The sequence below is a fragment of the Quercus lobata genome, chromosome 8 (genome assembly GCF_001633185.2).
Source record: "Quercus lobata isolate SW786 chromosome 8, ValleyOak3.0 Primary Assembly, whole genome shotgun sequence".
NCBI lineage: Eukaryota > Viridiplantae > Streptophyta > Magnoliopsida > Fagales > Fagaceae > Quercus > Quercus lobata.
This window is the reverse complement of record NC_044911.1, coordinates 9,553,850-9,575,551: the sequence shown is the minus strand read 5'-3', so window position 1 is coordinate 9,575,551 and position 21,702 is coordinate 9,553,850. Positions and strand designations below refer to the sequence as shown.

Sequence of the window (21,702 nt, the reverse complement as noted above, 5' to 3'; positions counted from 1 at the left end):
GCCCATGACTCGGTGCAGTAGTCTCTGCACATTATGACCACCTCTTTTGCCAGCCGGGTCTCTATGTCCCGCACCCCACGTTCATAGGATGCCTTCACTACGGCCTCAACGGCTTCACTGGCCACTCGAGCTGCATCCTTGGATTTTTGCAGCTTTGCCTTGAGATCCAAAACCATCTGTCTTTCAGTGGCCAGGTCTATCTCGGTTAAGTGAAACTTTTGGCTCTGATCCTCAACCTGCCTCTCCGTGGTCTTTAGGCCCGCCTCGGCATTCCCGCCTAGTTCGATTCTTTCAGCTTCTCGGTTAACTCTGCCTATTCTTGTTTGAGGGCTCAAAGAGCCTTCTCAGCCTCAAGGTGGGAGTGGGCCTCAGCCTTAACCTCGTCGCGGGCGTTCCTGACCCACTCCTTAGCTACGTAAATTTGCTGGGTGAGCTGTATAAAAGTAGCAAAGGGGTCATAAAATATATATATGTGTGTGTGTGTGTGTGTGTGTGTGTGTGTGTGTGTGTGTGTGTGTGTGTGTGTATACATATATGAATAAATGTGCATCTTAGTATTCAACAAAAAAAAGGATGTTGATTAACTTACCATTATAAGGTCCCTCTTCAATGACATGAAAAGGTCCGGTTGCCTGGTATGCCTGAGGCCCTCCATATCTCTGGGAGGAGGAGAGGCTGCTCTAAGGCCTCGGCGAGGTGGGTAGTGTGTACCCTTTGAGACTCCCAGATCGTGGCCTCCCAAGGAATGGGAGCACCATCCAACTTTAGTCGAGGGGCATAAGTGCACGGCCCTCGGCGCACTTCAGCACTACCAAACTCCTCACGGCTCTCCACAGAGCGAGCCCTTTTATCTTTAACGTTCTTGGGCTGTTTTGCCCCCTTTGGTGGAACCATCTTGCTCTCCTCCACCTCTTGCACTTCTTGCACTTTCCTCTTCCTCTTCAAATTGGGATTGGGGAGCAGTCCCAGCGCAGTCACAGGGAGAGGAGGAGGAACTTGGGTCTTAGGGACTTCTTTCAAAATTGACCCCTTATTCCTGTTGGCCATTAGACCCCCTAAACCGGTCCTTTGCCTCAGGTCCATACCTTTTTCTTTGTCTTCTGAGCCGGAATCAACCCGAGCGACTATTAACCTTGGAGAATGGACAGCAGAAAATCTATCAAAATTGGCCTCGGAGTCCGAGAGCTTTACCGACCTTTCTAGCAATTCACCTTCCTCATCAAGGTGGAATTGGTCGATCTCAGCTTCAAGTGATAAATGTGTAGAAGTTGTCTCCTCCCTTGGAGCGGCTACTTCCTGAGGGACGTGTCGAATGGGTTGCTCAACAAGTGGAAGGTCTCTCCGAGCCAAAAACCCCGACTTAGAGACGCCTATGCGTGCTAGCCTAGAATCACCGGCCCTTATTGCTTGGCCTACGTCCTGAAATATGTGAGACAAGGGCTCGTAATCCAAAATTAGGCGGGCGGCTCGTAACTGTCCGTTTTCGTTTATGAATATCTTGGACTTCAGCAATTTGTTGAGACTCGGTACGTTGACAAGACTAAGTCTCGGCGCGACATGGGTTTTATCTGCAAAAACACTTAAGGAGGAAATTGGGGTTATATAAATAAAAACTATTATCTGAAAAGGCAAAATGTTAAGACAGAGTTATAAAAAAAAAAGGTATATAAGAAGACTAAAATCCTTGCTAAGGGACCTAATCCTAGGATACCCCACCTAGATCTCCCGCTCAAGTTAGGCAGTGAAGACTGTTATTCCGCTTTCCGGAGACAATAAAGTAGTCATCCTTTATGCCCTTGTTTGACTTAGGAAGGCACGATATCAGTTTGACGATGTCAAACTGGGACTTGAGATGGTATCCCGGCCCGGCAAGCTTGTGGCACTTGTACATGTGAACCACATCATGTCATGTGAGCCCCAAGCCCATCTGCTCGTTGAGAGTGTCTACGCAATCCAAGACCCTAAATAGGTTGGGGGCACATTGATGGGGAGTCAGTCTATGGTTAATCAGGTAATCCCTGGTTATCCTACCCATGGGAAGCGTCATTCCTCCCTCTATGAAAGCAATAATGGGAATTACGACTTCACCCACTTCTCTATTGGTAAGTATTCGGTTTGGGGGACAATATTGTAAGCCCACTCCCTATGGGATATGATATTTGGCCCTAAAACCCTCCATACCGGCTGGAGAATCCACTAAGTGCTTAAATCTACCCATTTAAGCAAACGTGGATGACAAGGAGAAAGTTTTCTAATAAGGAAGAAGACCGAGGAGCTTGGCCGAGGAGAAAAAGAGAATTTGAAGAAATAGATACTTACGAAAACAAGTGAGTGTATCAAATCCTAAACCTTTAGAAAAATATTTTGGGAGTTTCTTAAGGAAAAAAGTTAAGGAAACTTAGAAGTGCAAAGGGTTTAGTGAGTTTGAGTGCTTGAAATCTCTGGAGAGCTTGAAAATTCAAAAAGTAAAGGGAAAATGACTTCCCTCAAGGCTTTATATAGAGGGTGGGAATGAATGGGAGTAATCTTGCTCAAAATTCCTATAAAAATATCAGTCATTAGATCTGCGTGTCACCGTTGGATGTGGGGGATAGAATGCCGCTTGAAGCAACCAATGATGCTTCGCGGGCTTCAAAACGTCAGTACCAATTATGAGGCACTTAAAATGGCACTCCCGCACATGTGAATCAAGGAATCAATTGGTATTAACCCTTAAAAAAAAAAACCCCATTTTTCTCCTTAGATAAGAGGGAAAAAACTCAGTTTTGAGGGGCTATTGTAGGGTTAAGGGCCTAAAGTGTATATTGGGCCTTAGGCTTTGTCCGAGGACACGAATGGTCCGATAAGGAATAAATAGCTATGGGTAATTCCAGTTTAAAGCCTCATAAGTAGGGAATGAGTGAAAGGTGGTCCGAGGAGGAGGATCTCCTTGGATAAACTAGGAACAACTCTAGTATGTATCCTGATAATTAAGGTGACCTTCCAAGAAGTTCTAGTGACAGGAACGTGCATCATAAACATACCAGGGTGATGGGAACTCAAAAATATCTAAGGGAAAGCTGTTACCACCACATTAAATGCACTACAACTACTCTTCTAACCGCATTTATGTGGAGAAGACTCATGAACAATGCTGTCTTGGCAATCACAACTCACAGAAAGCCAAAGAGGACGTCTGATGGGACGGGTACTCAAGTAAGGGCTCAAATGATCAACAAGTGTAGGATCAAGATGGTCCAGAGGGAGCTATATAATATAAGAGACCTCCTATGAAGAAGGGATCAGAAAAATTAGGAAAGAAACACTGTAGCAATCTAGAACCAGACTTGTAACATTACCTAAGAACAATATATATAAGAACCAGTGTCCTCGGACTTCGCCAATGATGTTTTTTCTTCAGTTTACACTTGTGTATTTTCATTATTTTGTCATTAAACCTACCTAACTTGTTGTTTGATTAACTAAAACCCAGTTTTCTAACCCATTCTCTATAAATTCATTGTTTTGAGCTTTTTGGGCCTAAGTCCATTTATACCTTGGTTCAGGATCCCAAATCTAGTCCTTATATGTACAATATTTATTACTTTTTGTTAATTTAAAATATAGGAAAATTATTCTTTTACATTGTACGATATAATATAAATTTATATTGTATACACAAAAAAAGTGGCAAATATTGTATACATTTGTAAAAATATATACAATATTCACAATTTTTTTACAAATATGTACAATATTTATTACTTTTTGTATGTCTATCATATAAGTTTAAATTGAAATTGCAATGTAGACCAAAATTACATTGAACGTAAAGCAAATTGATGATCACTCACAAGTTAACAATATAGCCACTAGTCGTCTACAGTACTCTACAGTACTATAGTACTGTAGAGTACTACATATTGATCTTATTTTGCTTGATTGAACTACACGTATCAACATATCAACCTATATTCATCAATGAAAAATATCAAACAATAAAATAATAATATAATTAACAATCCTATTTTATATTCCTATTTTATGAGTTACTATAGTTTTCCATCACTTTACTAAAACAAAGAGCAGCTAAGTCTTAAACTTAAAGTGAACACATTTGAATATACAAACAAGAGAAGCATTGAAAGAGAAATAAATACAGCAGTGGAGCCGTAGAGGGCTTGGAGGCTAGATTTGTGCCGACCGTCCTTGGTTGGCTGGTTAGATCTTCAACTTGATGGAGCTCTTTGCAACAAGCAGCGATGGGTGGAGGATGGGATTGTTTGTTTGATTTATATATATATATATAAAGATGAGTTTTTTTTTTTCCCATTTTTATTAGGAGTTGTCTTGAATCTCTTAATTTAAGAGTCCTAAATAGAAAAGATTTGTGTTTATTTTTTCTATTTATCCTTTTGTGATTGTTTGAATTTATTGAAATTATTTTGTTGCTTATTTTGGAGGAGCTATGGGTCAACAACTCAATGAATGGCCAAATTTTATTTTTGGTTCTGGGTTCTTTATATCAAAATTTTCTCTTTTAGTTGAAAGTGTGAAACTATTTGAGGTTTGAAGTTATTTTTTTCCAAAATTCTAGGGGGGGCCGGTAAGTAAATCACTCTTAAATTTTAAGATGATATTTGAGCTTATACCTACTGTAGGGATGAAGGGCCCAGATAAAGATATTGGGCCATGGGCCACACCTGAGGATGTCAAATAGCTCGAGGACATATAAGTACTAGTGAAGGTAGATAGATTATTAGGCCAAGGAAGAGGTCTGGGCATAATGAATAGGAGACGATGTCCAAGGAGCAATCCTTCCTCGGCCAACAAAGTGGAGGCCTAAAGTCTGACCACCTATCAAGTACTGGGCAATAGGCAACCGTGCTGGGGAGGATAAGCTTTAGAAAGAGATGAGTTAATAGAGAATTGAGAAATATCTAAGAAGAAAGCTGCAACCACCACATTGAATGCTTTGCATCTAACCCCTTAGCCGCATTAATGTGGAAGTGATACCTGAATAGTGACTTTCAGCCTTACAGCTACCCATAAATATTTTAGGAAGTTACTGATGGGACAAGTATCAAGATTAGCAATCTAATCTACACATGGAAGGTTGAGATGAAAGAGGAAAAGGGAATATAAAAGGGAAGGACTCCATTACAGAAGGGGGGGGTATGAGTAAAACCAAAAGAAAAATCATTGTGTAACCAAGAATTGGAATATTTGTATAAGTCTGAGAGAAATATATAAGAACATACCTTCCTCGTACTTGACCGAGGAACACTTTTCTTTTTCAAACTGTTTGTCTTGTTCATCCTAATATTAAGTAGCCTATTGTGATCAACATCCTTACTCAATGAACGTTCAGTAACAGGTCTACTCTCTAACAAATTCATTGTTTTGGACTCATTGGGCCATTGTCTAAACCATTTGGGTTGTGGAGCAAAATGTGCCCTTACAATTGGTGTCGTCTGTGGGGAATTGAACATTCTTAAGCTTGTTCAATCATGGTGGGTTCAGGGCCAAACTGTGAAGAATATGTTGGATCCCAACGTCAAGATCATTTTCTTAATCTTGAATGAAGGGGAGACTGTGAAGTTAGTGTGCACACAACTTATACCAATAGGAGTCAGTCCAGAAGTGGGAGCCATGTGTCTCATGGAGAAGATACCACAAACTTGCAACTAGAGATAGATCACTTACGTAGGAAGCTACGCTGTAAGCAAAGGAGAAGGACCCCTTCGAGTTGAGGGTCTCAGTCTGATGATGATGACAGTTATAGACCCAGATCAAGGACCCTTCCCAGTGAGTCTTTCTCTTATAATGAAGAGCGCATCATAGGCGAAGGAGTAGAAGCCTGACCTATAGGGGCTTGGGGAATGCTGCTATGGGCAGGGCCTTACGTCATATTTTAAAGTCACCATTTACACGGAGGATTGAGGGGGAAAAACTTCCTTGGTGGTTCACCTAGCCAACATTTACCATGTATAATGGTAGGACGGATCCAGCGAAGCATGTCAGTCATTTTAACCAGAGAATAGCTATTCACTTAAAGAATAAGGCCTTAATGTGCAAGGTATTTCCATCTAGTTTGGGGCCAGTGGCGATGAGATGGTTTGATGGGTTGGAGGAAGGATCAATTAGCTCTTTTCAAGAGCTTACTAGGGCCTTTGGGGCCCGATTTGTCACTTGTAGTAGGGTTCCTCATCCCCTGAACTCCTTGCTGTCCATGGCTATACGAGAGGGGGAGACTCTGAAGACATACTTGGATAGATACTGGGAAATGTTTAACGAGATAGATGGAGATTTTGAGAATGTAGCAATAAGGACGTTTAAGGTCGGTTTGCCTATTGAGCATGATTTGAGGAAATCCTTAACAATGAAGCCTGCCTGAAGTATGCGTCAGCTAATGGATCGAATTGATGAGTATAAACAGGTTGAAGAGGATCAGCAACAAGGGAAGGGAAAGGCGAAGGTAATTCCCCATGACCGAAGAGATTTTAGGTTAGAGAAGTATAACAGCAATCGGCCCAAGAGAAATTTTGCTGGACCTATTAGGCATGCTACTGCCCAAGTAGTTAACACAGTGTTCAGGGAGCTTGTACAGCAAATCTTGGAGAAGATAAAGAATAAGCCATATTTCAAGTGGCCAAACAAGATGGGAGAAAACCTCATGAAGTGTAATCAAAGTATTCATTGTCATTACCATCAGGACCGCGAACACACTACAGAGGATTGTAGGACTTTACGTGACTACCTAGAGCATTTAGTTAAGGTTGGAAAGTTGAAGCAGTTCCTGTATCAACCCATTGGGCAGAGGAGTCAGGTCGGGTCGGCACACTATAGGGATGCTTTCTCAAGACCACCTCTGGGAACAATCAATGTTATTCTTGTTGCCCCAGGTCGGACTGGTTCGTATCCATCAAGGATTATGTCCATAGCAAAGCCACATGCTAAGGATTTGATCCCTGATTCTAAGCAGTGAAGAATGGAATTCCAGCCAACTTTGAGCTTCTTTGATGATGATAAAGCTGGAACTTTTCAACCGCATGATGATGCCTTGGTGGTTACCTTCCGGATAGGGGAGTATAATGTGAAAAAAGTCTTGGTGGATCAGGGCAGTGGGGCAGAGATCATGTACCCTGACCTGTACAAAGGGCTTAAGTTGAAGCCCAAGGATTTGGTTAGCTATGATTCCCCTCTTGTAGGGTTTGATGGGAAGACAGTTATTCCAAAGGGCCAGATCAGATTGCCTATTCAAGCAGGGTCAGTAGTCGTTGAAGTAGATTTTATCATGATGGACGCGTATTCCTTCTATACTGCTATCATGGCAAGATCTTGGCTTCATGCGATGATGGCTGTTTCTTCAACTTTGCACTTGAAAGTGAAGTATCCTTCAGGGGACCAGGTCGAGGAGCTGATTGGAAGTCAGGCTTTGGCTAAGCAATGCCTAGTTGCAGCAATTAGACATCAGTCCGAAGGTGAATCCTTGGCTACCAGAGAAAAGTCTTTATAGCAACCAAAGGAAACAGAAACGTCCTCGGACGTTATAGCTGAAGGGGTGAGATGCGAAGAGTTGGAAAAGATTACTATTGATAATGATGTCAATAAGTATTTTCAAGTGAGAGTTCAGCTGCTTCCTCGAGAGAAGGAAGAGTGCTTTCCTTAGAAAGAACGTTGATGTGTTTGCTTGGAGTGCTTATGAAGCTCTCAGGGTGGATCCAAATTTCATTTGTCATCAGCTGAATGTTAATCCATCTATCACCCCTAAGAAATAACCACCTCGACATTCTTCTAAAGAACATTCTGATGCTGTCAAAGAAAAGGTGGTGAAGCTTAAGCGTGCAGGGGCAATAAAAGAGATTTTTTTTTTTACCCAGAATGGTTGACTAACATAGTGGTGGTAAAAAAGGAAAATGGGAAATGGCGAGTGTGTGTGGATTTCACAGATCTAAACAAAGCTTACCCCAAGGACCCTTTCCTGATACCTCGAATAGACCAGTTAGTGGATGCGACGGTTGGTCATCCTTGGATGAGCTTTTTAGATGCTTTTCAAGGGTACCATTAGATACCATTAGCTCTGGTTGACCAAGAAAAGACTACTTTTGTAATGCCTACTAGGAATTATCATTACAAGGTGATGCCATTTGGATTGAAGAATGCTGGGTCTACTTACCAGAGGATGATGACTAGAATGGTTGAATCCCAGTTTGGCAAGAATATTGAAGTTTACATTGATGACATGGTGGTGAAAAGTAAGGTAGAGGCTGAGCATGCAAGTGACCTCGGAAGTATTTTTGAGGTGTTGAGAAAGCATAAATTGCTCCTTAATGCTTCTAAATGTTCCTTTGACGTCAGTTTAGGCAAGTCTTAGGGCTACATGGTCACCTACCATGGGATTGAAGTTAACCTTAATAAGATTAAAGCAATCAATGATTTATAACCTCTTCGGAATCCCAAAGAGGTCTAAAAGTTGACGAGAATGACTGCAGCCTTGAACAGATTTATCTCTCGATCCGCAAACAGATGTAGGCCATTCTTCCAACTCTTGCACAAGTGGAAAGGGTTTAGGTGGAATGAAGAATGTGCCCTAGCTTTTCAGCAATTGAAGGATTACCTTTCTCGGCCCCCCATTATGTCTAGACCCGAGGAGGAAGAAATCCTTTTCGCCTACATTGTTATGGCTAATCATGCAGTTAGTGAGGGTAGAGAATGGAGTACAGCGGCTAGTCTATTATGTGAGTAAGTCACTACACAAAAACTCCCCTATTACTTTCAAGCTCATACAGTTGTGGTTTTAACTCAACTCCCTCTGTAGTCGTTGCTACGAAAAGCTAATTATATGGGGAGAATTGCCAAGTGGGGGACGATCTTAGGGGCATCTAATACTATATATAAAAGCAAAAGCCTTTAAGGAGGTGTTACCACGTTAGGAAAAGAAAGACCACTTAAAATGTTGCCACGTTTATGTTAAAAAGCGATAAATTCCATTGTTTGGTCATGTTACAGCACCGTTTAAAAGCGATAAATTATAATGTTTCACTATGTTAAAACACTGTTTGGGAGCCTCCTGGTATAAAAGGAAACTAATCGCTTAAAAAAAAAATTTGCTACACAAAGAAAGGAGAAAGAGAGATCGAAAGAAAAGGGAGACAAAGATAGAGAGAAGGGTGCTACCCAGATCTTCTACCATCACCGTAAGGGCGCCACCCAGATCTTCTGCCATCACCATAAGCCTCCACTCACTACCTGACTATCAGAATCACTACCAGTAAAGTTCTGTTTTAAATTTAAAAATTTAGGGTTTTTGGTTTTTATTTGGAGAATCAATTGTGTGTTAATTATGATTTAGATTGGTATTTTGGGTCAGATTTGGTCAAATTTATAAACATGTAAAAACTCTACTGTTTTTTGTTTTCTAAAACTTCTCACCGTTGACTTTCCCCTGTTGAGACATCTAGGATTCTTCTTTGACCCCTTTTGAAAAATAGACGGCTTTATTCTCTTTCTTTGATGCTTTCTTCTCAAATTATCATCTTTGGTTCACTTCTTATAAAAACAAAACAGTCGGTTCTGTCATTGTTTTTTGTACAGTTTGGCATGGACTACAAAAAAACATAGGCGCAGGGGAGATGGAGAGACATCACAGGCCAGCACCACTGTCGGACTCTAACCACCAAAAAATTTGCATCCCTCAACTGGCCGTACACCGTTACAGGGTGAGTTTTCTTTTTTTGCTTTATTTGTTTTTTTGATTTTTTTGATTATAAATTTTTAAAAGAGAAAACCAAAATCTTGTGATAACAATGATTTACGTTTGGCAGTTTTGGTATTTGTTTTGTTTTGATTTAGGTATTTCGGTTATTTATGGTTTCAATAAAGGTTTTTCCCCTCAACCAAACCTTAAACTCATTCTTTCAACACAAACAAGCAAAAGAAATAATGCGGCTTTATCATATGGCTGATTAAGCAAACCGGTTCACTATTTTTTCTACCATTCTGTCACCACTTCAAAACCTTTACCGGTAAGGGTTTTTTATTTGTTTTAGAATTTTATCGTTTAAATATGATTTAGGCTTGGGGATTTCAATTGAATTGATTTTGATTTAGGCTTAGGTTTGGGTTTGTAATTTTTTGAATGTGAAATTCTTTAAAATAAATCATGTTTAAGGTTTCAGATATGTTCTTGATTTTTTATTTTTTATTTGTTCTTCACAATGTTGTTTGGTTAATCATCTTATGGGTTCTAAAAACAACTCTGCTGGAGATAGTTCTACTTACATTGTTTAAATTTGAGACAAAATTAAGAGAGAGACAGAGTCCCTAAGGTTCATAGAGAAATCTGAGGGTCACCCCTACGAAAGCCGCCACCCGTTATCATTACACCATTCCATCACTATCATATTCCTAAAACCACTACCAGTAATTTGGATAAATAAATAATTGTGCGTTATATAGGTTTTGGTTGGCTTAGTTTTGATATAGGTATCTAGGTTAATCTTAGGCTTTGAATTAGGATTTTTTGCAGAAGAACATACATTCATGCCATTCTTTTAAGGTTTTTATTTTTATTTATTTTTATTTTATATTTTATATTTTTTTAATTTAAATAAATTTACAATGAGTAACAGAAAATTAACAGCAAGCCTTACAAATTCCCCCTTTTATATTATTTTCAGCTTAATTGATTTGTTTCGTGCATTGCACAATGAATCAGATTAATGGTTTTTTCAAGACTCACCCAATCTTATTATATCTCAAGGTATTTTTTCCTTTTTATGTTCTTTTCTCCTTATTCTTTAAATAGTTTTCTTTTTGTCTACATGAATATTAGATGAGTATAGAATCTCTAGAAAACCACCCCATTCTCCCTCTCTCAAATTTTGCCTTTTGTTATATGCATGCAAACTATTTGATAAAATAGCTTCATATTTTTTTCCCTTTTAACTTCAACAGACTTTAATATAACTATATGAAAGGTTTGTTGCAGACTATTGTCCTCTTTGTTGGTATGTCCTGTGAAGTTGAGGTGGATCTGTGAAAAGGGCTTTAGGTAAAATTGAAGGTTTGTTGGAGTCCTACCAGTTTAAATTATTTTGGTTGTTTTAGTTGCACACCTCTAATTAATGGCATTTATCTATAAGGAACTGTAAACTTATATTGATCTATCAAAAATAAAATTAAAGCAGCTTCATACTCTGTGAGATCCAAATAATGTTTTATGTTGTCTGTGCACTTTCTCTGACTATGCAAGTAGCCTATAAACTGATAGTTGTGCATGAAGGATGTTTGGAAGGGAAGTTTCAGTCTATTGAAAGACTAAGGGAAACCAATCAGCAGAAAGCTACTGTACATCATGTTAGTCAGGTGATTATAAGTAGAAATCTTGCCTTGAATCATTTATGCTCCTTAGAGAGGTTCTGAGGGTCCCGTGGTTCAGATTTTTGACAGTTTTGTGGAAATACTTCCAGAAATTATCATGTAGCTTTCTATTTCTGTTGTTGCACTTGGTGTGATTAATCATTGCTTAACTTTGGAACCCTGATGAGTGTTGTTGCATTGTTATCCTTCATTTCTATATTTTGTATATATATCAATTTATAGTAAAATCATTATTTAGTTTTTTTTTTTTTTGGTTGGTTGTAATTTCAAAACACTCTTTGCTATAACATATAGCTATTTAATCAATTAAATCATTTGGTTTCCTTACATGTTCTGTGTTGATTTCTCAGTTTATGTAGTTACTTCTTTTCATTTATAACATGACTTAATAATGCAGTCACAAGAGCAAGCCTATTCAGGTCCTTATTCATGTGATCAATGTTGCTTTGTTGTTGCTTTCCTACTTCTTAATGTTGCATATTGAAAACAAATTTAAGAATATTGAGTGAACCTCCATTATAACTTCCATTATTAAAAAAAAAATTATAAAAAAGAAGAAGGAAGAAAAATTAAACAAAAGGGATATCCAGAAGAAGTGGATGAACCTTATAAATGTTGACTAATTTTGTTTTAATTAGATTTTGTTTTTTTTTTTTTTTTGGGTTGGGGAGCTGTATTAGTGATTGGGTTCTAGATGGGTTATTAAAATGAGTACTAGGTGTTCAATGAAATCTTACAAAGAACGTGGGATAGAAAAGATTATGTTTGGGTTATTCTAAAACAAAATTAAAAGGAACTGGATTGAGTTTATTAAGCATTATTGTTGAGGAAACTACAAGAAGAAGCTGATAAGATTAAGTCAGTGCCTATAGTTTTCAATTACTTTTTTTTAATTGAAAAAAAATTAAGCTTTTCATTCGAGCATTGATGTTTGCATAATAATAGTAATAAAACTATAAGCATTTTGTAGTGAAAAGAATTGATTGAAGGTAGGTCTGTCGACAATATTAAAATCAAAGAACTTGAAATAAAAATGAAAAGAATTAATAGAACTAATAACTCTGTTAGGAAATGCAATGGTTTACTTTTTATCATTCAAATGGTTGATATTTTCACATATGCTTGAAAGGTGAATAACATTGTGTACACACACATACTGGTAAAAAAGTGGAAAGAAGCACCAAGTTCCTATTTTGATGTTGTTGTTACTTATATATAATATCCATAGTCTATTGAATAATTGTGTTGTTAGAGAAACTGATTGAAGTGGATAAGAATGTATGATTTTCCTATCAGTCTTGATGGGGCACATTATACAGTATCTCTATTGTTGTTGTTGTTTCTCAATTGTACTGTTCATGGCATTTAATCTAATCCAAAAGCAATATACATTATGTTCATGGCATTTAAGTTTTTCCCCTTCAAACCATCAAAGTGCTTGAAGAATTACTTTGGCTTTGGAATTTTTTTTCCCTATTATTAAAGCAAAGTTACACTCAGAATTATATATGATGATCATTGTACTTTTTTTTTTTGGCAAACCGATCATTAATGTAGCTTCTAGCACCTCAGTTGACTCTTCTCAGGAATTTTGTATTTACAATGATATATTTTCCCCCACATGTTAATGCAAATCAGTCATCCTTGACTTATAAGACCTTTGGCTACTATTTGAGAAGAGCTACTAAATTAAATGGAAAGGTCAAGAAAACTTAATTTTCCCTTTGTATCTATTATTTATTTTGTAACTCCTGAAGCATATGGGAATTCTAAGTGTTTTTGTGCCCTCAACTGGCAAATAGCTTGAGAAATTTTTTGAAAACAAACAAATTCAAGACTGGGTGAGTGCAGGTGCTATTGGTGACCTTCAAAGTCTATTAACCAATATAAGAAGTGTTGGCTCTAATAGGATTGATCCCAAAATTCTTTGTCAAGTTAGGTAATATGCAAATATGACATCAAACTGCTAGGATGAACTTTTCACTTTACATTATATTTACATTTGAATTTTAAAGGTACTTCTATAGTCTATGCAAGGTAAGGAAAGGACTGCATTCTTTTTCTTAGTATCATGCATCTTGGAAATGTTTATTTTGTTAGTGAAAAAAAGGGCTTAGATGAGTAGTTGGGTAGTTTCAAGGTGAAGTTTAATATGACATATTAAGTCTTATGTCATTATGGAATCATTAGCCTTTCACCATTGCATAAACCAAAGATTTTGTCATCCACTATCATGCACATTAAATTAAGCAAGTTTTGTTTAGATTGGGAGATGATGAGACATTCTTGAGGTTGGTTTGTATTTTTATAATTAAAATTGTCTTATCAAAGTTAGTGCTAAATTTGATGTCTAAATCTCTTTGATTTTTTTTTCCTGTTAAACTTAGGTTCATGGGTTCAATTTCTTTAGCTGAAGAAGTATTAAGACGAAGGATGTGAAATGGATAACAATCTTGCTTCTCCACCAATTTGCTTCCAAGGAAGGATGATCACACCATTCTCTTTAACTGGAATTTTTTTTTTTCAATTGCTAGAAATGTTTTTCTCTCCATCATAGTGGATGTTACAGTTTTAGTTGTTTAGAATAGGCTTAAAAGAAAATCTATTTGTAAGACAACACATATTTTTATGGATAGCATACTGAGTGTTCTATACATTTTAAATTTGAAATTCATACCAAGTGTTATTTTTTAAAATTTATAAATTCAATTGCATTAGCTACATACTTATTTAATTAAATTTATTTAAGTACGACTTTTGAAACAAAATGTTTCTCCAAATATTTACCTAAAATTATTTGAATATATTTGCTTTCTCGGATTCTAATTATTTTTATGTACAAAATTTATTTGTGGACTCTTACAAAATTTTCATTATTTTTATTTCTATTTTGTTGAAAATAGATGTATTTTTTTTTCAAGAACCCGAAAATACATGTACTTATGTAATTCCCATGCATTTGCATGGGTTTAAAAGCTAGTTTGATATAAAGTACATGCCACAGACCTTTATTAAAAGGCAAGTTCTTGCAGATTTGGTGGCAGAGTTTACTGAGTCTCTAATAAAGGTAGAGGACGAGGAACATAGCTCAGGAGGAAAGCAAGTTTAGGCAATTTCTCTACAAGGGCCCTCACCTTGGAAGTTATATGTTGATGGTGTGGTAAGTCAAAGGGGATCTGAAGTGGGGCTGGTTATAGTGTCCCCGGACAAGATCACCATTGAGAAATCTTTAAGGTTAGGCTTCTTGGCCATGAATAATGTAGCCGAGTATGAGGCTTTACTAATAGGGATTGCTATGGTCCAGAAGATGGGAGAAAAGGTTGTTGAAGTGTTCTTAACTCAAGGTTGATTGTAGGACAAGTAAAGGGAGAGTTGGAAGCTAAGGATTCGAGAATGTAAGGATATTTGAATCAAGCTCGACATTTGTAGTCAGGTTTTGAGTTTTTCACCATACAACAAGTCCCAAGAAGCAGGAATACAAATGTTGATTCCTTGGCAACTCTGGCAACCTCTTTTGGACAAGACCTACCTCGGGTTATACTTGTTGAGGATTTGCATAAGCCCACCAAGGAGAAGAAGGAGAAAGTCCAAGTTCTCTAGATCATGGTCGGACCTAGTTGGATGGATCCTTTTTCTCAAGGAAGGTGTTTTGCCTAATGAGAAGGGAGAGACAGAAAGATATGAAGGAATGCTCCTTGTTTTTGGTTGTCCGAGCAGCAAAAGTTGTACAAACGTTCCTTCTCTAGACCATACTTGCTTTGTGTTCATCCTAAGGCTGTGGAGCCACTTTTAGAAGAGTTGCATGAGAGGATATGTGGAAGTCATATAGGGGGCAAGTCATTATCACATAGAGCCCTTACTCAAGGGTATTGGTAGCCGAGTATGCAGAAAGAGGCACAAGAGTATGTAAAAAAGTGTGATCAATGCCAGAGATTTACTTCAACATTCATCAGCTTGGGGGTGTACTCAATCATGTGTCTAGTCCATGACCATTTGCTCAGTGGGGCTTGGATATTGTAAGACCATTTCCTAAGGCTGTGGGAAACCAAAGATGGCTTCTAATCAGAACTGATTACTTCATGAAGTGGGTGGAGGCTGAGTCATTATCCAATATTAGGGATATAGATGCAAAAAAGTTTGTTTCGAAAAACATTGTTACTCGATTTGGGATTCCCACACCTTCATCTTAGAAAATGGGCTCTAGTTTGACAGTAAAGCTTTTAGGAGATACTGCTGTGAATTGGGCATTAGGAACAAATATTCAACTCCAGCTTATCCATAAGGAAATGGGTAGGTTGAAGCAGTCAACAAAGTTATAGTGAATGAGCTTAAGAAGAGGTTAGACAAAGCAAAAGGTAGATGGGTGGAAGAGCTACCACATGTTCTTTGGATATATCAGACTACTCCTCGTTGGTTAACTTTGGAAACACCATTTTCAATGACTTGTGGGTCCAAGACCATGATCCCTTTAGAAGCTGGGTTTCCAACATTGAGGACAAACTTGTTCACCCTAGACAACAATGATAAGTTATTGGAGAGAAGTCTAGATTTGGTTGATGAACGAAGAGAGGCTACCATGGTTCAATTGGCATATTATCAGCAGAAGTTTAAGCAAGGCTATGATACAGGTGTGAGGGTGAGGCCATTAGCACCAGGTGACTTAGTATTGAGAAATGTAGTGGGTACTACAAAGAACCCATCATGGGGAAAGCTTGGGCCCAACTGGGATGGGTCATACTACATCACCTCAGTGGCTGGCATAGGTGCTTATTTTTTTTGGAAAACTTAGATAAAAATGTTATACCACATCTGTGGAATGTAAATAATCTATGAAGGTATTATTATTAATGAAAGACAGTCCTGTCATTTTTTGTTTCTACTATTATATGATGTGCATCCTATTCCTTTAAGTGTTAAACAGAACCTTGGTCATGCTTGGTTCCTTGACCACATACATTGGGTAAATTAATGCTTCCATATTTACTTGAGTGTTAAATAGAATCTTGGTCATTCCTTGTTCCTCGGACCACATACCTTGGGTAAATTAATATTTCCTATTCACTTAAGTGTTAAACAGAACCTCGATTATGCCTGGTTCCTAGGACCACATACCTTGGGTTAATACTTCCATATTTACTTAAGTGTTAAACAGAACCTTGGTCATGCCTGGTTTCTCAAATCACATACCTTGGATAAATTAATACTTCATGTTCACTTAAGTGTTAAACAGAACCTCGATCATGTCTAGTTCCTTGGACCACAAACTTTGGGTAAATTAATGTTTCCATATTTATTTAAGTATTAAATAGAATCTCGGTCATGTTTGGTTTCTTGGACTACATACCTTGGGTAAATTAATACTTCCACATTTACTTGGGGGTGGCAAAATCTGAAATGATCCGCAAATCGACATGACTAACCCATTTATAAATAGGTCATGGGTTGAGGCTAAATGGGTTCGGGTTATATTCGGGTCAAAATAGCTGATCCGTTTAATAAACGGGTCGTGTTCGTGTTCAACATGTGAATCCGTCTAACCCGTTTAGATAATAAATGTATTAAATTTTGTTATTATTGCTTAATTTTTTGTTGTATTTATATGTTTATTACTATATCTATGGTTGTAATTGTATTTTAATTTTAGATATATGGAAATTGATAATAGATTATTTAGGTAATGTATGACCTATTAATGAAATAAGTTATTAAATGAGTTATTTCTATTGACTTTTACATGACTTATTAATTAAACGGGTTAAACGTGTCGTGTTGGGTCAACCTGTTTAACAAACAGGTTGGGTTAGGGTTGAGGATTCTTGGCATGTTTACTAAATAGGTCGAGTTCAGGTAAACCTATATGGTAGAGTACATATGACTCGACACGACACGAACCCGAATCGCGAACACGAATTGCCACCCCTACATTTACTTAAGTATTAAATAGAACCTTAGTCATGCCTGGTTCCTCAGACCACATACCTTAGGTAAATTAATACTTCCTATTCATTTAAGTGTTAAATAGAACCTCGGTCATGCCTGGTTCCTCAAACCACATATCTTGGGTAAATTAATACTTTCAATTATTTATCTAAGTGTTAAACAGAACCTTGGTTATGCCTGAGTTCCTTGGACCTCATATTTCGGGTAACTTAACACCTCCTATTCCTTTAAGCGGTAAGTGAAACCTTGGTCATGTTTGGTTCCTCGAACTACATACCTTAGGTAAATTAATACTTCACACTTATTTGAAGTTATGAATGGAGCCTTAATCACATGTAACCTTTTGAGCTGAACATCTCAGGTACACAAATTCTAGTTCTGAGTTAAATTGTAGATTATCAATTGTTTGGAAGTTAACTTGTTAGATTGCTAATTGTATGGGAATTGAGTTGTTGAATCACCATTTGCACAGATGTCTGTTAAGGTTAAGGGCAATGCTATGCTTTAATTGGAATAGGTTGTAATTTGAGCTTAAAGCAATCAAACTATGTTAAAAAATAAAATAACATTCTGTTTAACATAGAAAACTAATAATGTAAAGGAACTTAGCACATTTCATTAAATAAAGCCCTGAAAAGGCAAAATGAGTACATGCTAAAAAAAAAAAAAATTAAAATCCTAGGTGGTCTTTTGGAGGAGGAGGGTTGGCCTTTGCTACGGGCTGGGCAGAAGGTTCAGGCATTGTGGCTTGAGCTGCACCCTTGCTCTTAGGATCCTCCTTGGTAGTGAAGGGGAGTGTGGCAAGCACGAGTACCTGGCTTTGGGTTACCCCTTTTTCCTTGGAGGAGTCCTTAGGTGTTGGTGGGATCTTGGCTGGCTCTGGAGCTTTCTCTTTAGCTGGCTCCTTATCCTTGTCTATAACGCTTGCTCGGTCAGCCTTTTTGGAAGGAGTAGTAAGGGTTGGAAGAGCACTGGTAGGGGCAGCCTGACCGGACACGAGCACCTTAGGGGCAACTTTAGTTCAGGCGCTAGAGGGGCCTGCTACGCGAAGGGCTAAAGGGTAGAAGACATTGTCTACCCTTCTTAGTGTTGAAAAAGCATCCACCCCAGCCTGGTTCAATGCTTCATTCCACACCTAAAGGCAGTAGCCTCTGTAGACACCAGTGACCTAGGCTCTGAGGTTTTCTTCTGTCTCCCTCACTTTAGTATCATAGCCCTCCTGCTTGGCCTGGGCTACAGCCTTCTCCAATTTCTTCTTCAGAGCCCTTATCTTCTCCTTGGCAATGGTCAACTAATCCTCAACCTTGCACAATTGTTGTGGCTAGTCCTCTGCCTGCCTCTCAACCCTAGCCAGCGCTGACTCTGCACTTTTTTTTTATCCCTGTTTGCCTCAATAAGTTTTATGTTGAGGTCTTTGATCCTTTGCTCGGCCACAATGAGTGCTTCAATGGCAGCTATGCATCATCCTTCCTCGTTTTTCCATTGTTTGTGGGTGTCGTCTACCCATTTCTCAGCAATGTTTGTTGTTTGGATCACCTTCAAAAAAAAAATGTTAAAATGAATTCTCTAAGAGCAAGAATAGCATGAATACTTAGTAAAAGTAATAAATTAAGAAACTTATCATGGCCAGATCCCTTTACAGGGTTAGAAACACCTTGTGCTTCTTTAGCGTCCTCAAGTCAGCCATGTCTTGAGGCAAAAGAAGGGGCTGCTCCAACGCATCGACCACGTAGCCCACCTTCCCTTTTTGGAAATCTTTGATGGAGGAATCTAAAGGGAGGGGAGCTCCATCTAACACTAGTGGGGAGTTCCATATTTGGACCCTAGGGCGATAATTAGGCACCCTCTCAATGATTGCCCCCTCGCCCAAGGACTTCTTTTGTTCCCCTTTAGCTATTTTTGCCCATTTTTAGGGCTCGAGCTCTTTGGAAGGGATTACTTCACCCTCCCTAGCTACATCTTTACCCTTCTTGTCTCGCTTCCTTTTCTTGTCTGCAGGTTCAGACGAAGAAGCATAGATGGGGAGGGGAGTCTAAGGTTAGGTCTGGACAGCCACCTCGGGGACAGACCCTCCTGCATGAGATTCGAAAAGCTCAAACAAACTGGTTTTTAGTTTCCTTTGGAGCACCATGGCATCAGGAACATCGGAAATTTTCTGAGTGCTACTGACTTGAGCAAGGGAAGGTGGCTAAAAGTGGCACCTAGAGATTCTGAGGATTGTGGCTGGTTAAAGGCTTCGAAGTCCTCCTTGGAATCCGAAACTTCAACTACCTTGACTGCTTCTTCTTCGAGAGCCAAGTGTGAGGAGGTCACCTCTTCCTCAGCACTGCGCTGAGAAGGTAGCTTGACCTGATGAGTACCTTTAGGTGGAAGGCCTGTAAGGAATCCTAGAACGACGATGTTTATTTGGTGCAGCCAAGGATCTTTCATTTTTATCATGTACTTGGGGGCTTGAAAGCTTATGGAGATGGGCTTGTATCCAAGTATGATGTGTGTAGCTCGCCGTTGTCCGTCGAAATGAACAAAGATATCGAACTGGAGTATCCTCGTCAGGTCGGGCTCATTGACGAAGTTGAGATTGGGACTGTAAAGTGCTTATCTGCAAAAATCCCAAAAACGAAAGTGTCGTTAGAGTGAGAAATCATTAAATAAAGAAAAATAAGCTTATAAACTACAGAAAGAGGAATAAGAAATTTGTAAGGTTGAATTTATTCAACCATCTAATTGGCTTTATTCCGTACCAAATTTGCTTGTATTTCAGCATTTAGTAACCTTGTATTTAGGTGGGCTTGTTGTAAGGGTAGTGAGTAAGATAGAGTGAAGTTTGCTCAAGAGTGTGCAAGAAAACAGAGACTCGCGGCTGCAAGCCACCAGATGCAGCACACGTGCCAAGTATGCCGGAAGGTGAACAGTCATGCTAGCTAGAGCACTATAGGACAAAACAGGACAACTGGCCATACGGTTATCTCGCGACTGGATCTCGCGACTCAGTCAAGTCGCGAGGTCAAGCCTCGAGCCACCCCTGTTTTGTAAAACCTGACGTTTCACATTCCTCTCTCACTCCAGTATAAATACCCTTTTTACCCATAAATGAAAGAGAGTTTCCAGAGAGAATTTTAAGAGAGAAACCTTAAAGAAAAACAAGATTGATTCACCCACAATCTATACATTAGAGTCTCTTCAAATTCCTCAACTCTCTTCCTCTCTATTGTCAAATCCTTGAGAGGCATTTTACCAAACCTTGTTCTCACCATATTCATCACTGTGAGATGGCTGTTTGGATTTCTGGGAAGCAGCTAAGAAGGAACCAATCTTCATTGGTTGATGCTACGGTCTAGTAGCGGAATTCGGGAAGCTAGAAAAGAAAAAGGTTCGGCGCAACCTCATTGGAGCAAGAAGCTTGGAGGGCTTAGGTGCACTGGGTAGATTAAGCTTGGAGGGTCTATTGCTGTCCATGTATCCCAACTACATTTTCTAGTGGATTGTTTACCGCTTGGAGGGTGGCGGAGAGGTTTTACGCCGAGGGGTTCGGTTTCCTCTTCGATAACACATCGCGTGTTGTCTTTGTGTTTGCATCTTCCTTCCCTTTTATCTTTGTCTTTTATTATCTGCTGTGGGTTGTGATTTTAATTTGGCTTAGATAGTTTATCCAATTCTATATTATAGCTTATGTTCATTTTCCGCACACTAGTTGTTTGACATAATGCTTGAATTGGTTAAGTTGTAATTTGGGGGTCTAAACGTTCAAGGGTGTTTATACACATATTTGAACTTTCAAAATTGTTAGTGTAAAATGTGTAGCGTTAGAATAGTGAGCCTAAACCTAAGTACCCCACCTGGTTTCCCCTCTCGTGTTGGACAATGAAGTCCATCATGCCATTCCCCTAAAAAAATTAGAAAGTCTTGGTCCATACCCTTGTTAGTTTCTAGGAGACACGATATGAGCCTGATTTCAGGGACCTTAGTTTTAAGGTAGTATCCCTGACTTTTAAGGTGCTGACAATTATACACCTAGTTAACATCATGATGGGTGCAGTTCACATCCATCTTCTTGTTAAGAGTGTCTATGCTACCTAGTATACTAAACATGTTTGGGGCACGCTGCGTTAGACAAAGTCTGTGGGTAATCAAAAAATCCCTAGTTACTCTACTTATAGGGATCTTCATCCCTCCCTTTATGAAGGCAATCATGGGAATTACTACCTCCTCTTCTGATCTCATAGCATGCCATTCTCCTTGAAGGCAATTGATCGGTGCAAAACTGCAAGTGCACAGTATCGTAGTTTTATAGTAAAGTGATGAGAAGAGTATCGTCCTCAGGAATTGGTAACTTACTTTTGACAAATATCAAAATTATGCTAATCTCGATTTTATCTAGAGAAGTCACTAAGGTTTTTG

The 21,702-nt window shown here is 38.7% G+C and overlaps 2 protein-coding genes across 2 annotated transcripts; both read left to right on the top strand.

The window, feature by feature from the left end:
- The first annotated feature begins 6,379 nt into the window (after positions 1 to 6,379).
- Positions 6,380 to 6,967, top strand: LOC115956312. The gene has a single exon (XM_031074730.1). It carries the CDS (start codon positions 6,380 to 6,382, stop codon positions 6,965 to 6,967), a length of 588 nt encoding a protein of 195 aa, XP_030930590.1.
- Positions 6,968 to 6,970: 3 nt separating this feature from the next.
- LOC115956311 lies at positions 6,971 to 7,498 on the top strand. The gene has a single exon (XM_031074729.1). It carries the CDS (start codon positions 6,971 to 6,973, stop codon positions 7,496 to 7,498), a length of 528 nt encoding a protein of 175 aa, XP_030930589.1.
- Positions 7,499 to 21,702: the final 14,204 nt, after the last annotated feature.